Source organism: Micrasema longulum, unplaced genomic scaffold, assembly GCF_059751315.1.
Source record: "Micrasema longulum isolate JH-2025_06_02 unplaced genomic scaffold, ASM5975131v1 h1tg002432l, whole genome shotgun sequence".
Taxonomy (NCBI): Eukaryota; Metazoa; Arthropoda; class Insecta; order Trichoptera; family Brachycentridae; genus Micrasema; species Micrasema longulum.
Genome location: NW_028279577.1, coordinates 17,722 through 31,890, shown reverse-complemented (window position 1 = coordinate 31,890; position 14,169 = coordinate 17,722). Strand labels below are relative to the sequence as shown.

Sequence of the window (14,169 nt, the reverse complement as noted above, 5' to 3'; positions counted from 1 at the left end):
AACATTATGTACAAAAAGTTAAATAAATAAATGACCATTGGATAATAAAACACAATATAATAATAATTGCTACACGTGTCCAGTCAAAAAAACTTTTAACACTAGAAACTATGACAAAAGCAGTAGGCGACACATCTTTTGGTAAGAAACAAATCTTATCAGTTTTGAACTGTGAGTTGTCAAAAGGTAATAGTGCGTCTTCCCGTTATTGTTCTGAGATTGATAGTGTTTTTATAAGGAAAGGTGTGGTAAGTTTTTTATTTGATGCTATTTCTTATGCAATTTTTTGAGCCTAAGCCTATATATTCTATAAGCCTTGTACATAATAAGCAAGGCAAAAAATATGCAACTCCTTTTTTTTATATATATTTTTTTTATTTATAAATCATATAACACAAAGTATTTTACAAGTATAATACGTTGAATTACATTCTCAGGAGTTACCACAACTCAATTCGGGAAATAAATAATATTAACATTTAGAAAATAACACATAATGAGAACAACAAAGAAACAAAGCAAGTTTAGCACCTTTATAACTAAATATGGCACAACAATATATACGCCTAAAACCTTTTCTTACACAAGCAAAATAAATATATACAAAAAAACGCTTTTAAAAGAATAAAAAAAGTAATGAATCTACTAAGGGAGATAAGGTCATTAACATCACATGCCATGCAGATGATGCTGCCATAGTGATGGTGAGAACATATCTATCTCAGTTAGTAAGCATCTGGATCCCTAAGAAATGTCGTATAGTACAATCAACACTTGATTATTAGAAACATAATTCTTTATTAAAAAAAAAGAGTATATTTGCAAGAACATTTAAAACATCTTTTGTGCGTGTAATCATCAGTGTGGCCATTATATAAAGCAAAGTGTCGTCGCATAAAAAAAATCCCCAAATTAACCACTCTCAGGGGGTAGAGAAAATTCAGAATACCGCCCCGGGTGCGGATTAGGGAACGACGCTGCAATATTTTTTTTCGGTAATCTTGATTCGGCCCTGTTCGAACCAATCGGACAATTTGCCAGAGATCTGACAGAAGCGATCCGTTTGGCTAAATTCTGTTCAGTTTTCATTCTGTCGCCACTCCGCGAGCTGTGGACATTCTGACGAATGCGGGTTCGGTAGTGACAAGTGTCGCACGTAAATATAATTATCCAAATCAATTATTATTTATCGCCATTATGGGGAAATATGAAGTGTTACTACGCGTTTTAAATAAAAAATTCAACGTGTGTCATAAATCGCGTGTCGCCAGTAATTTACAAATGTCTTATATTGAATGGATTCAAATTAGGGTCGAATAATTATAATAGAAGTTTGAGAATAGGAAGTTTAGGCCGTGTTTTTTTAAATTAGTTTTATTTGTTAATATTATTTAATAAATAAAAACAAATATTGAAATCACTTATTGTAGCTTTGAATTTGCTAAAGTTAGTAGCGCAGAAGTGTGTGTAACTTTCGTAAAACACCCCTGTAAAAAAAAGTTTTTTTGAGTTGTGACGTTGTTATTCCCTGGGTGCGTTATTAATTGCAAAAGGCTTTCTAATATAATTAAATTTCTAATACAGACTGGCTCATGAGAGAAAGACAATTTTTTTAACCTAGCCGGACTGAAGGGGGGATTCGAATCCCCCATAGGTCGATTTGGTCAATTTCTCTTTATGCACATAAGCTTTCGGCAAACTAACAAAAATGAATAAAATACACGAATGAGTAAAATATGTGTACGCGAAAACATGAATAAATTATTGCACGGTCATAAACACTTCCAACGTTTTATTCTCCTGATGCCATATACGAATCCCGGCATGCTTGATGAGAAATATTGATTTGAAACGGTGTTTTAATACACTATTATTTTTTTTGTTCCTGAACTGGCACCTGAAGCGCAAGACTGATCATCTTTCCTTCATGTAACAAAAATGATCAGGATACACTGCGATTGGTGTACCAACACAGTGCCTTATGCACCATCGAGTGCGGGAAGGGAATGAATGATGATGATGCCATATACAAGAAGGCGCTGGGGTCATTTGGTCCCTCCGTTCGGATCATGTGTAATTTTTAGATGCTTAGTGGGGAAAAGGTTAAGACATATTTATTTAAAGAATGATATTTAGATTTTAAATATTAATATTACAATTTTAATGCCGTCGAATGGCCGGTATGAATATGAAAATTTTGCTAAATCATACTGTAGAAATGAAGTATTTACAACCAAAATATGCTTCTCTAAAAATAAAAAATAAAGATGACTTTTTTGGTTGGTTTTTTGTCGTAATAAAGTGCCCTTAATGCAATCTAGATAAATTCATTTGAACATAGTTATGCAGAAAGCAGCTAGTACTCAATTTTGAAAAAAAAGAGATATTGGTGTTATCGGGTGCAGTAAGGTCAATATTATGTTCTGCTAAAAACATCGAGGTTGCTTTCGCACAAAAAACTGTAATAATTACCTTCTGAAAATAGTGTGACCACAAAAACGGCATTTCACAATTTGAAGAAAACACCCACAGCACTAGAAAAATCTTACGGTATAAATGCTAATGGGAAGATTAATGCCCCCAGAAATCTAGTTCATATAAAAAATAAAAGTGGATAAATAGATAAGTATTTTCATTTTATAAATTCATTGAAATACCCGCAGTAAAAAATATGTACTGAATGTCACCTCATACTGTCAAAGTTTGAATGAGGTATCATTCAATATTACTCGTATATCTGGAGGTTTTCTGATAAATGCATATTTTAAGTTAAAGTTTATAAAAAAAATCCTCGAACACATTATTAAATTATTTTAAAAGTATTAAATAAAAAAAGAATTACTTGATTTAAAAAAATATGTCAAATCTTAATTGACTGTGATAAAATGCTTATTTTAGACGATCACTCGTGCTTTCATAAAATAAAATCAGTCGATTATTTATTATTTATTTATTTTAAAGAAACAAACAGTCGACAATGACATAATAACATTTTTTTTAAATACGGTTAAAAGACAGACCAGCAAAGTTTCTAAATAATAATAATACATATTATTGAATTATGTTACAACAAAACGGTGTGTTTATGTGTATTTGTATGAGATTAAGTGTAGATGTGTGTTTATGTGTATTATTGTGGGAGTAAGTGTTTAGGTGTGTGTAAGTGTAAGCATCATTAAATCGTAAGTGGGATCGTATCGCAGCCAGAAATAATAAGGGGCATGTAAAATATATCAATAGATGAAAAAAAAATATTATAGTTAGAGCAAGAATAAATATTAATAATAATAAACTGGATAAATAAGATTTTCGATACGTAATAAATTTTCTTTGGCCAAATTTTGGCTAGGTTTTTAATGGAAAACGTGTTAGCAAACATTTTGTGTAAAAATGTGCCACATAAGTGATTAAATTAAATCAAAATAATAAGCTAGTATGAATAATAAAAGTGACGAATCTGAAATTCTGGACTTCCGAAATGGTTTTGGATACATGTGCCACGTCGATTTGAATCACAATAACAAGGTAAATGAATTTAATTTAAAATAATGATTTTGAAGTATTTAGTTAATGATTTTGATGTGTTTAGGTGATGATTTTGATGTGTTTAGGTAACGATTTTGATGTTTTAGTTATTTATCGTTAACTATTATTTATCTAACGATCTATGGGTACGTATTCTGATATAAAGTTAAATTTTATATTCAGTTTTATCTACAAAGTAAAATAAAGTTTTCTGTATAAAAAATACAATACAGTAAACAATTTTTTTTCTAAACATGTTCAATTATCGGTTACCGGCGAAAGATACTTTTTTTCTAGTTTTCATAAAAATATACACACTTTCGTACATAAATATTGATATTAGTATACAGGGTGTTCTTTAAACCCTGTCACATCCGAAACCACAATGATCAGTATGGGCAAGAAGACATATTAGCATATTTAAAAAATATTTAGAGCAAAGAATTTTTTTTTAATAAAATATTTAAAAAAATAAATGGTTGCTTACTTCTGCAGGGGAGAAGTGAGGGGAGCGCGGCGCAGTATCAGACTCCCCCTCTCCCTCCTCGTTTCTCCCCAGCAGAAGTAAGCAACCATTTGCTTTTTTTGATATTTTATTTTTTTCAATTTTATTCGTTCTTAAAAAATATTTTAATATGCCAATATGTCTTCTTGCTATACTGATCATGGTGGTTTTGGATGTGACAGGGTGTAATGAACATCCTGTATACCATCTCGAAGATAGCCGTTCATAATCGCGGCCATGGTATTTAATTCGTCCCCGGCACTACTACTAGACCACAACCCGACTCCAATTATTTTCATATCTCCGTGTCCGGGCGGATGGAGAGTACAGTTCTGTGTGAAATAGAACCAGGATTTCAGTTTTTCACTAGATGTTTCACGCGTTTTCGACTTAATGGCTTCTCAGGTAAAAATCCTGAAGAATATAATCGAGTGGAGATAATTCCGCCTTGTATTGGTAGTGCTTGACGCATTTGCTTATCATAATTAAGGTTCCTGGTTCAATTCCTAGTAAATTGACATTAAATATGTTAATTTATTTTTACTAAGAAAAACTACCGAAATTATACACGGTGTGTCGGGGGCAGACCGCGAGACATCAGAGGAACATTCCTGATGGTGAACTTTTAAAATTTTTTTTTTTTTAAAAAGATTTTTGTTTATTGAAAAAAATCATTATTATAATTTGAAAATGAAGACAATCTCTCAGACAAGTCTCAGATTAGCATCTCTTCTATAAATATGCTGTACTTTCTACTGAATATGCTGTATAATTTTTAGGTTAATTTTATAAATATAAATCTTGTATAATTTTTAGGTTAATTTATTTTTATAAATCTTGGGTATAAGGAAATTTATGTTTTTATTAAAATAAAAATATATAAGGCCAAATATGTTAGTATTATAAATGTTTGTAAAAGGCAGATTTGCCGTTTATGTTAGTAAAATAAAATAAATAACTTTTTAAATAATATTTTCATTTCATTTTTTCATATTTTTTTTTGCACCACAACAGGCCAGGAGGCCCAATTACAGTGGTGAATTACATTACAGAACAACCAGGCTTGAGGAAAATCACATTTTATATTTTTTGTGTTCTCACCGGGAATCGAACCAGGAACCTTCCGTGCGTGAGTCAATCGTCTTGACCACTACACCACGGAGGCCGCCGATATTAATTAACCAGACTCTATTTTTAACTTATTTCAGTTTACGTATTCGGTGGAACTAAAATTAATTAATTACAAAAGAAAAAAAAACAAAACGTGTGTCGTTCATATATTTAATTATTGATCAGTGAAGCTTATAACCCAAAAAGTTACAAGCCTTTTTTTACTTAAAAATGAACCTGAAACCGATTAATTTTATGTTGTGTTCGATGAAACGATACAAATTAATTAATTACAAGAAAAAATAATATGTGTTTATAGATTTAATTACTAATCAATGAAGCAGCTATAACCGGAAAGGTTTAAGTTTAAAGCCTTTTTTTAGTTCAGAGCCTTAGGCCAAATTCACACGTAGCGAATTTTAGTACAAAATCCTTGCAGCATACTACGGAAATATCACGTGCTATTCGTACCGATAAAAATATATGAAATGGATTTAAAATAATTAATTGTATTTTCTAAATCAATATGGATATTGTGGAGAAATGTGTTCAAAGCTACTTATGCTAATGATCTGGTATTTATTCATTTTATATTTTTAATACCTTTTGTATGCTGACATATATACATTATACATGTATATATATATATTTCTTGTTATTTTTCTTTTTCTTTTTATACCCATGTTTTAATATTGTTTTTGAATTTTTGTATATCTAACTAACTCATTATTTTGTATATTTGATATTGTTAAAGGCACTTGTGCCGTATAGTAAACAAATACATAAAAATAAATATGTAACGTAAAAAAATAAATTAAAAAATATATCTCACTATAGTCCTTAAAATAAGGCTTGATTAAAATGACAGCTGCCAAACTAATGTGACTAGTGGTGGGAAAGTACTGATCACTGAACTCTGTTTCCGAAAATTGATATAAAAACGCAAAAACAAGCCCATACAGGTGTTCTTTAAACCCTGTCACATCCGAAACCACGATGATCAGTAAGGGCAAGAAGACATATTGGCACATTCAAATATTTTTTTGGAACAAATAAAATTTAAAAAATATATATTTAAAAAACAAATGTTTGCTAACTTCTGCAGGAGAGAAACGAGGGGGAAGAGGGGAGTCTGACACACATTTAACCACGCAGCCGCGCCCCCCTCGCTTCTCCCCTGCAGAAGTAAGCAACCATTTGTTCTTTTTAATATTTTATTTTCACAAATTTTCTTCGTTCTAAATATTTTTTTACATATGCCAAAATGTCTTCTTGCCTATACTGATCATCGTGGTTTCGGATGTGACAGGGTTTAAAGAACACCCTGTATAGCAAAAATAAGACATTTTATACTTTTTTTCATGAACAACATCGAATGAATTATTTTTTTATTCGATCGATTTACATTGATCAATTTGTCCATTTCTAACATTTTAGCAAAATGATGTAATCTTGTAAGAACATCATTAATAATTAGGCTTTTTTTAGTTTTATAGCTGATTTTATATAATTATGTTGATTATGTCAAGCATTGTATAAAAAAAATTAACACGCCAGAGATACGAATGATTTTTCGTGTGTCAATATAAATCCCTCCTTAGATGTAACTACAAAGTTATGTCGTCACTTTTGCTGACAACTGTCATTCTAATCAAGCTATATTTTAAAGACTAGAAAAACGCGACATGTTTGGCATTGATAGTTGTGACTTCAAAATTCGTGACGATGTTCTAAAAAAAACTTTAACAGTTTGAAAATGAAAATGAATCGTGACGTATTAGAGGCGTGGCCAATGCAATGACCACTTTTGCGGGAATTCAAAATTACAATTTAAAAAATAATTTTTATTCTACTAATAAGTATCAATATTTTTTGACAGTATTTCATAGACCTATATTACGTAAAAAAAGTGTTTAAAAAATATATATATTTCCCTATTATATTTATATCACTAGCTTGGGCTGCTTTGGAGCAACAGTGAGATATATCTTAAGAACCTGTTCTGAGATAATCGGATTTAGAGGTGTGCAAAGGATCAGACTAAATTAAATTATTTGAAGTAGATTAACAATAACAACAAACCATCACGCCGTTTCCCCGTAAGGGTAGGCAGAGAGGATAGAACGCCACATCACTCTATATTTACATATAGATCTCGCTTCTTCTACATTCATACATCTTCTCATGCACGCGCGCCGATTATTCCGACTTTTGGACATGTCCATCTTCAAGTATTTGTTGGATTTGGTCATGCCACGTCTTTCTCGGTCTACCTCTATTTCTGCATCCATCAGCATTCGCATTGTAAATATTCTTAGCCGTTCTTTCGCTGTCCATTCGTTCTACATGTCCAAACCAGCGCAGAGCTCATTTCTTGATTTTTCTTGATGATGCTTGTCTCAGCCTTACATAAGGTACGGATCTCAACATTCGTGCATCTATCGTTCATAGTTAAACCACACATTTGCCTGAGAGATCGCATTTCGACAGCAATTTTAGCCTAGTTTCATCCATGTTTTTCAAGTCCAATACTTCGCTCCCATACATCAAGGTCGGGGCCAGGGCTCCATTGTGAACTGCCAATTTTGCCTCTTGCTACAAACATTTATTTGGTGATTTAAGTGCACCGTTCACTCTGTTCCCGGCACTCACCCTCCTTTCAATATATTTCAAATTCACAAATTCCTCTACTTGTTTTAGTATAACTCCATTCACAGTGATTTCACATTTAGTCATACATTCATTTCTTTCATAAACCGTCACATTCCATTTATCGACCTTTTTTTATTTGATTTTTTATTAATAAATTTCATAAAAGGTACATGTTTTTTAGAAATTCTATACAGATCTACTTTTACACATCTAGTAAATGTTATCACTGTAACTCTCCAAAAAAAGAGACTAACTCTTGTGCTTGGAGAGTGACTTACACTGTTGTAGTTGTTTATTTATGAGTTTATAAAATCTTAAATACGACTACATCAGAAAAAAATAAAAACAGGCTATATAAAGGAAAAAACATGTAACAATAATACATTCATACTAATTAAAATTTAGTGTAGTTTTTACACTTGTTCAAAAAATTTCTTTAGATTGACTTTAAATTTATTTATTGATATATTATTTTTAATAGTTTTTAGTTCATTGGGAAGATTATTATATTTTTTACACCTTTGAGGAGAAAGCTATTTTGACCATTACTTGTGAGGAATTTAGAAATTTTAATTTTACATTCATCAACAAATCGCTTTCCTTGCATACGTCGTAGACCTTTGTTACCAAGAATTGCAGTTCCACAATACGGTATTTGGAATATATAAAAGCGTATTTTCGCAAGTCAGAAATAACGTAAAAATCATAATAATACTTATTACTAGAGCTGATTTTACGATTCTAATGATACAACTATCAATGTATTTATAACAAATTTTAATTTTAATTTTCGGGTTTAAAAATGAGCACATAGGTATAAAAAGCGGCTCGCAGTTGGCATCACGTCATTTTGACGTCACGCGTTATGACCGCCGGCTGCGTTTCCAATAAACATTGCTTACAATTTTTATGATTAAAATTATTTGTTGACAATTCTTGATGGAATTCCATTGTAATGATGTAATAACTCATATTTACATATAAGTTACTAATTCAATATATTTGGTACGCATTTTCACATAGGTCAACTATCTAACTTCAAGATTTTCTTTTTTGAAAACTTTAATTTATTAACATATTTGCATGTGTATCTCAAAATCGAAAATTTCGGGTTTATGTCAATGATGTTTTGGGCTAACAATATGTACCTACTAAAATTTTTTACATAGTTATCTGTATTTTGAGCTTGTCCAAAAATGTTTGTAGTCAAAATACTGGATTTCACCCCGTGGGGAGGCACTGAGATTAACAAATTACAACAGGGTTGGATAATATTTTAGGGAAAGGAATATGGAAGTCTAGGCATTTAAAGGGCTTAAGGTCCAAGAAGAAGTTTAAAAACTGGTAAATGTTTTTAGGCGTTGCCTAGTATGTGAAATATTTCAATCGGATGAATATTTTTACAAAAATAAAGGTTCAGCTCTTTAACTTCATTAAAATCAACAAATGGGAGAATTGAAAAAATACGGATATTTAAACATAGGCAAATTGGTGGCCACTAAAAGCAGCCAATGATAGGTCATAAATAATAAAAAAATAATAATAACATGAAATAAAAACTAATACCACTTTCGGACAAAGGGGTTTTGAGTTTTATTCAATTTTTTTTTTTTTTTTTTTTTGTAGTTGCAAATTATTTGTACCTTGTTTTTGTTATGTGCAAGGTTTTATCGAATACATTTATCTTTAAATTATATTCCGTTGACTTCAACATTTTTCACCGTAGACTTACAATAATAAAAATAAAGCAGAATCAGAATAAACAGAAAAATTCTAGAAATATTACATTAACAAATAATAAAAAATAAAAAAAAAAGTAAAAGTTGGACACAAAAAAAAACAAAAGGAGAGTTTTATTCAATTAAAATCTATAACATACTTCCACTACCTATTAAAACAATTAGTAACGAGAAAATGTTCAAAAAGGCTATAAAAAATGGATAGTGGAGCTAGATAGAAGTAAAATGGATTATCTCATTCGCCCAAACCAATATTGAATCAACTGCTCCACAAGTGTAGAGTTTATGTTAGGTTTTTGTTCTTTCATTGTGCGTTTTGTAATATAAATAATATAGATGTACATAAATTAATTATAAACATTAATACATAGTGTTTAAAACTGTCACCATTTTGTTAATTATCTCTGTTTATTAAGTAAGTCTTCTTTGTTTATTCTCAAATGTAAAAATATTTCAAAAAAAGTATATTGTTAACTGTCCTCGGCACGGGTAATTTCAGTGAGGTCACATTATTTTTATTAATAATTATAGTTTGTAAGAGAAAAAATATGAATAAATAAACATTTTTTAAAAAGCACTGTAAATGCCTAAACTTCCATTTCCCTTCTCTGAAATGTTTTCCAGACCTGTTGTAATTTGTTGATCTTTACCATATAGTTTTACTTTTAGTTCTCATTTTAAAATTATCATATAAAATATATCGATTTGCAGTGATGTTAATGTCATGTTTAATCACTTCAAAAGGGTGCAAACAGCGTTGATTTATATAATTACCGAATAAAGAAAGAAACATTTGGTTCTGCAAGAGAAATATTTTAATATTAACATTACAATACTCGAGTTATCTAAAGGTATGTTTGAACATGCACAACATGCACTAGGTAATGTTGCACATAATTAAAAATAACACAAATATGTCAGAGCAGTAGTTATGTATGAGTTATCAGTTATCAGGTTGTGAATGCGCAGTGCAAATGACATCCCCAATGCGCATATTATGGACATACCAGAGATTAAACCAATTATCTTCAGCGACAGGAATAATTAATAATGGCTAACAATCAATTTGCATCCGTCAAGTGAAACAATGAGTATATTTTTAGAGGCAACTACTATAGAAGTAAGCACTAACTTTCAAGTAGACTAGCTTTTGTATAAGAAGCGTACGCTAACATAAACAATTAATAAATAAATAAATGTGATCGCTCAAATATTTAGTATGTTTTTAAGCACGTCGATAGTTATTTGTGATTGAGCTACAGGGCCGTGCTTGCAAACGCTATTTTCATCGGTACATATCGAGACGGTATTAATTTATGTACGAAAATGTGTATATTTGTATGAAAATATCAAGTAATTTCGACGATAATCTGTGCGAGGAATTTTAGCCCCACTGGAAATTGGATATATAAAATGTATTCTTACGCGCGGTAAAAATAAGAGCATTAAATTGTACGGCAAAAAAAGAATCGACAATGTTGCTATTTTGCTAATTAAATTATTGATATTTATTTATTTATTTATACTTTTACAATGTTTGTATTCTTCTTTTTATACAGAATAATGTTCTCTCACTAGGGTGTCCCGTGCCGAGGGAAACATTTTACAATAAGCAAAACATGCCTTAAATTAGTTATTTAACCGAGATAACATATAACAATAAAAACGTAATTAATCGAATTAACCCAATTATAATTAACATGATAAGCAATATAAACTAAAATAATCATAAAAAACATAACCAATTTATAAAGACCTGTAGACCAAATTTCACAAACAGTGCACTATTTTTTACCTATTTGGCTTGATCCATTTATCGATCCGTGCGCAATCCACCTCCACCATACATTTCTTAATAGCAATTTTGTATTGTGAAGTTAGTACTCACAATTGTCCTTATGGATAATAGAAGTAGATTGTACATTTTAACCGAGTAGTAGGCCAATCCTCTTTGACCGAAAGTTAAATTAATTTTTAATTGTTTTTGCAGCATCAGGGTGGAGTATCTAGTAACTCTTGTATTTGTATGAATTATCTATGTCAATCGTCTGTCTATTGTTAGTCCTAAGGACTTAACATGTTCAATTTCAATTAATCGTTCATCATTTATGAAAGCATATATTTTATGTCATTGTTTCTAGATTCTAAATGTATAAAATTAATTTTTTTTCATCCATTAGCCATTTATATTTTTATCCAACAACATCCATCGAGTAGAAAACATTCGTCCTGGATTCCGGTTCTATTTCACCCACAGAACTGTATTCTTCTTCGCCCTAGACACAACGATAATACGAACTTCAAAACATCCCCGAGTTTACGATTTTCTTTCTTTCTAGATGTTAGACAGCAATGGCGTCCCGGACTCGCGCCTGATTGAGGGCCCCGACCCCAAGCCGCTACAAGTGTCTCAGGGCACGCAAGCGGGCCTCCCGGCACGCCGCCCGCGGCCCCTGCTCCACCACTCCTCGGAGTACCTGAGCCGCATCCCGCGGGGCCCGCGGCAGCCGCCCCCGCGCGCGCAGCCCTGGGAGGTGCCGCCCTACCTGGCGAGACGACGCCCCTTTTCCACCGTCGTGGCTGACAGCCCTGCGAGCAGTCTGGACTGCCTGATGCTGAAGGATAATCTCAGCATGGAGACGGTGTTTCCAGGGTCCAAGGTTGGTCTTCTTCTTCTTCTCCTTCTCTTTCTTCTTCAGCCTTCTATCCTGCGCAGCTGGATATAGGCCTCTTCCATTGTTAACGAAAAGGCGGACTGTAAATGAAAATCGAATTCCATTCAGTTTTGTGAATTGGGAAATATTTGAGAAAGGATAGGAATATGGAATGGATACCTACCTTTAATATTATCTGAATGTTCTTCAATTTCTGGCACTAGATCACAAAATGAACTATAAAATATAACAATGTTTTCCACGACGCGCGACGGTTCCAACCACTTTTTTATCCAATTTTATGTAAAGTCAAAAATGTTTTCTGGTTTTTGTTCTAAATCCGAATCTTCTAATTTTGAATATCTTCTATCTTGATGTTAAGTAGGTACCACAAGGATGGGTCAAAGGAAGGATGGGAACGAAAGGTAATCGGCCAGGAATATTATCATTAAATGCTGTTATTTGCTTAACATCCATATTCTTCTATTTTTCTCGGTCGGTTGCTATTTGCAGCCAATTATTACCCCCTACAGCAGCTATGTCGTCGGACCATCTTTTTTTGAGGTCTTCCGACGCCTCGCTTATTCTCAAGGTCTCCATCTAAAAAATTTAGGGGGCCATCTTGTGGGGTCTTGTCTCGCAGCATGTCCTGCCCATTGCCACTTCAGTCCTGCTACGCGATCCATAATATCCGTTATTCTGGTTCTGTTCCTAATTTCTTCATTTCTTATTTTATCTCTTGGGCTTATTCCAAGCATGGATCTTTCCATGGATCGCTGTGTACATTTGAGCTTTTCTACATTTCTTTGTGTGAGGGCCATGGTCTGTAATGCAAATGTAGTCACTGGTAGTATACATGATTCGTAAGTTTTCCTTTTCAGACCAATCGACAAAACCAAGGTTGCTAGAAACGACTTATTGAGAAAATACCTTAACGCGAAGATTAGTAGATTAACTTTAACGTGAATCCACGTTCACCCACCGTTTCACTTAATTCAATCCATAAATTGAATGCACGCTAACTAGAACGAACACATTCGATAAAATAAAGCATGCGTTGTTATTGGTGATGATCAAGTAAATATTGTGAAACTTAACTTGTAAAAGCGATAGCACAATTAAAAAAACAATACACGAAGCTCAGATAAGGTGGAATCTGGTAACGCGGGAATTATCGGAGCGGACATTATCGTTATTTGTAAATTGTGACGAAGGAAGGTCAGGTGAGGATATTTTCACCTTGCACATATCAGCAGTCTTTGACATTGAAAATCTAAGAAACGGAAATAGCTCATAAGTTTGTAGAAACAGAAATGGTTATCAATAAGGATCTATTCACTTTTTGAAATTATTTTTAAATAAACAAAAAATTGCAGTATTTTACGAGCGACGCCGGATAAATTTTCGGCAAAGGCTTAAAATATGCATGGTTTGAATTACCCGAAAACGAGACGTTTCGCGCCCTGCGGGACAAACGCACGTGCTGCGTTTTGGCGTCAAACTTGTAAGCGATGATGTGATAATGTAATAACTTATTTAAATTTATTTCAACAGAGAGGGAAAACATTTTTGAGAAGGGAATATGAAAGTCTAGGCATTTACAGGGCTTATGACCTGTCATTGACTGGTTTAAGTTAACACTTTACACCCTGTGTAACATTCACCATTCTGCCCATGTTTGAACATCCACATTTCCTCAACTCTTCCATCTGTTGACTTTTGTGAAGTTGAATTCGTGAAGGATGAATCTCACCCACGTGATAAAGGTTTCAGCTCTTTTACTTTACATTTACAAGTCACGGTCAAAATAGCTTTCTACTCAAAGGTGTAAAAAATTATAATAATCTTCACAATGAACTAAAAACTATTAAAAATAATATATGAATAAATAAATTTAAAGTCAATCTAAAGAAATTTTTAGAACAAGTGTAAAAACTACATTAAATTTTAATTAGTAGGAATGTATTATTGTTTTATGTTTTTT

At 32.3% G+C, this 14,169-nt stretch overlaps 1 protein-coding gene across 2 annotated transcripts in view; it reads left to right on the top strand.

Annotated features, from left to right (window-relative positions):
* The first annotated feature begins 1,101 nt into the window (after positions 1–1,101).
* Positions 1,102–14,169, top strand: part of LOC148272219 (calcium release-activated calcium channel protein 1-like) — a 28,165-nt gene continuing 15,097 nt past the window's right edge. Inside the window, exons 1-3 of one of the 2 annotated variants that reach the window (XM_088240343.1) lie at positions 1,103–1,156; positions 3,350–3,525; positions 11,871–12,191. In XM_088240343.1, coding sequence (XP_088096469.1) covers positions 3,436–3,525; positions 11,871–12,191 — 411 coding nt within the window. In that variant the 5' untranslated portion in view covers positions 1,103–1,156; positions 3,350–3,435. Of the gene's footprint in view, positions 1,157–3,349; positions 3,526–11,870; positions 12,192–14,169 lie in introns of both variants that reach the window. The other variant, XM_088240344.1, reaches the window with a different exon arrangement.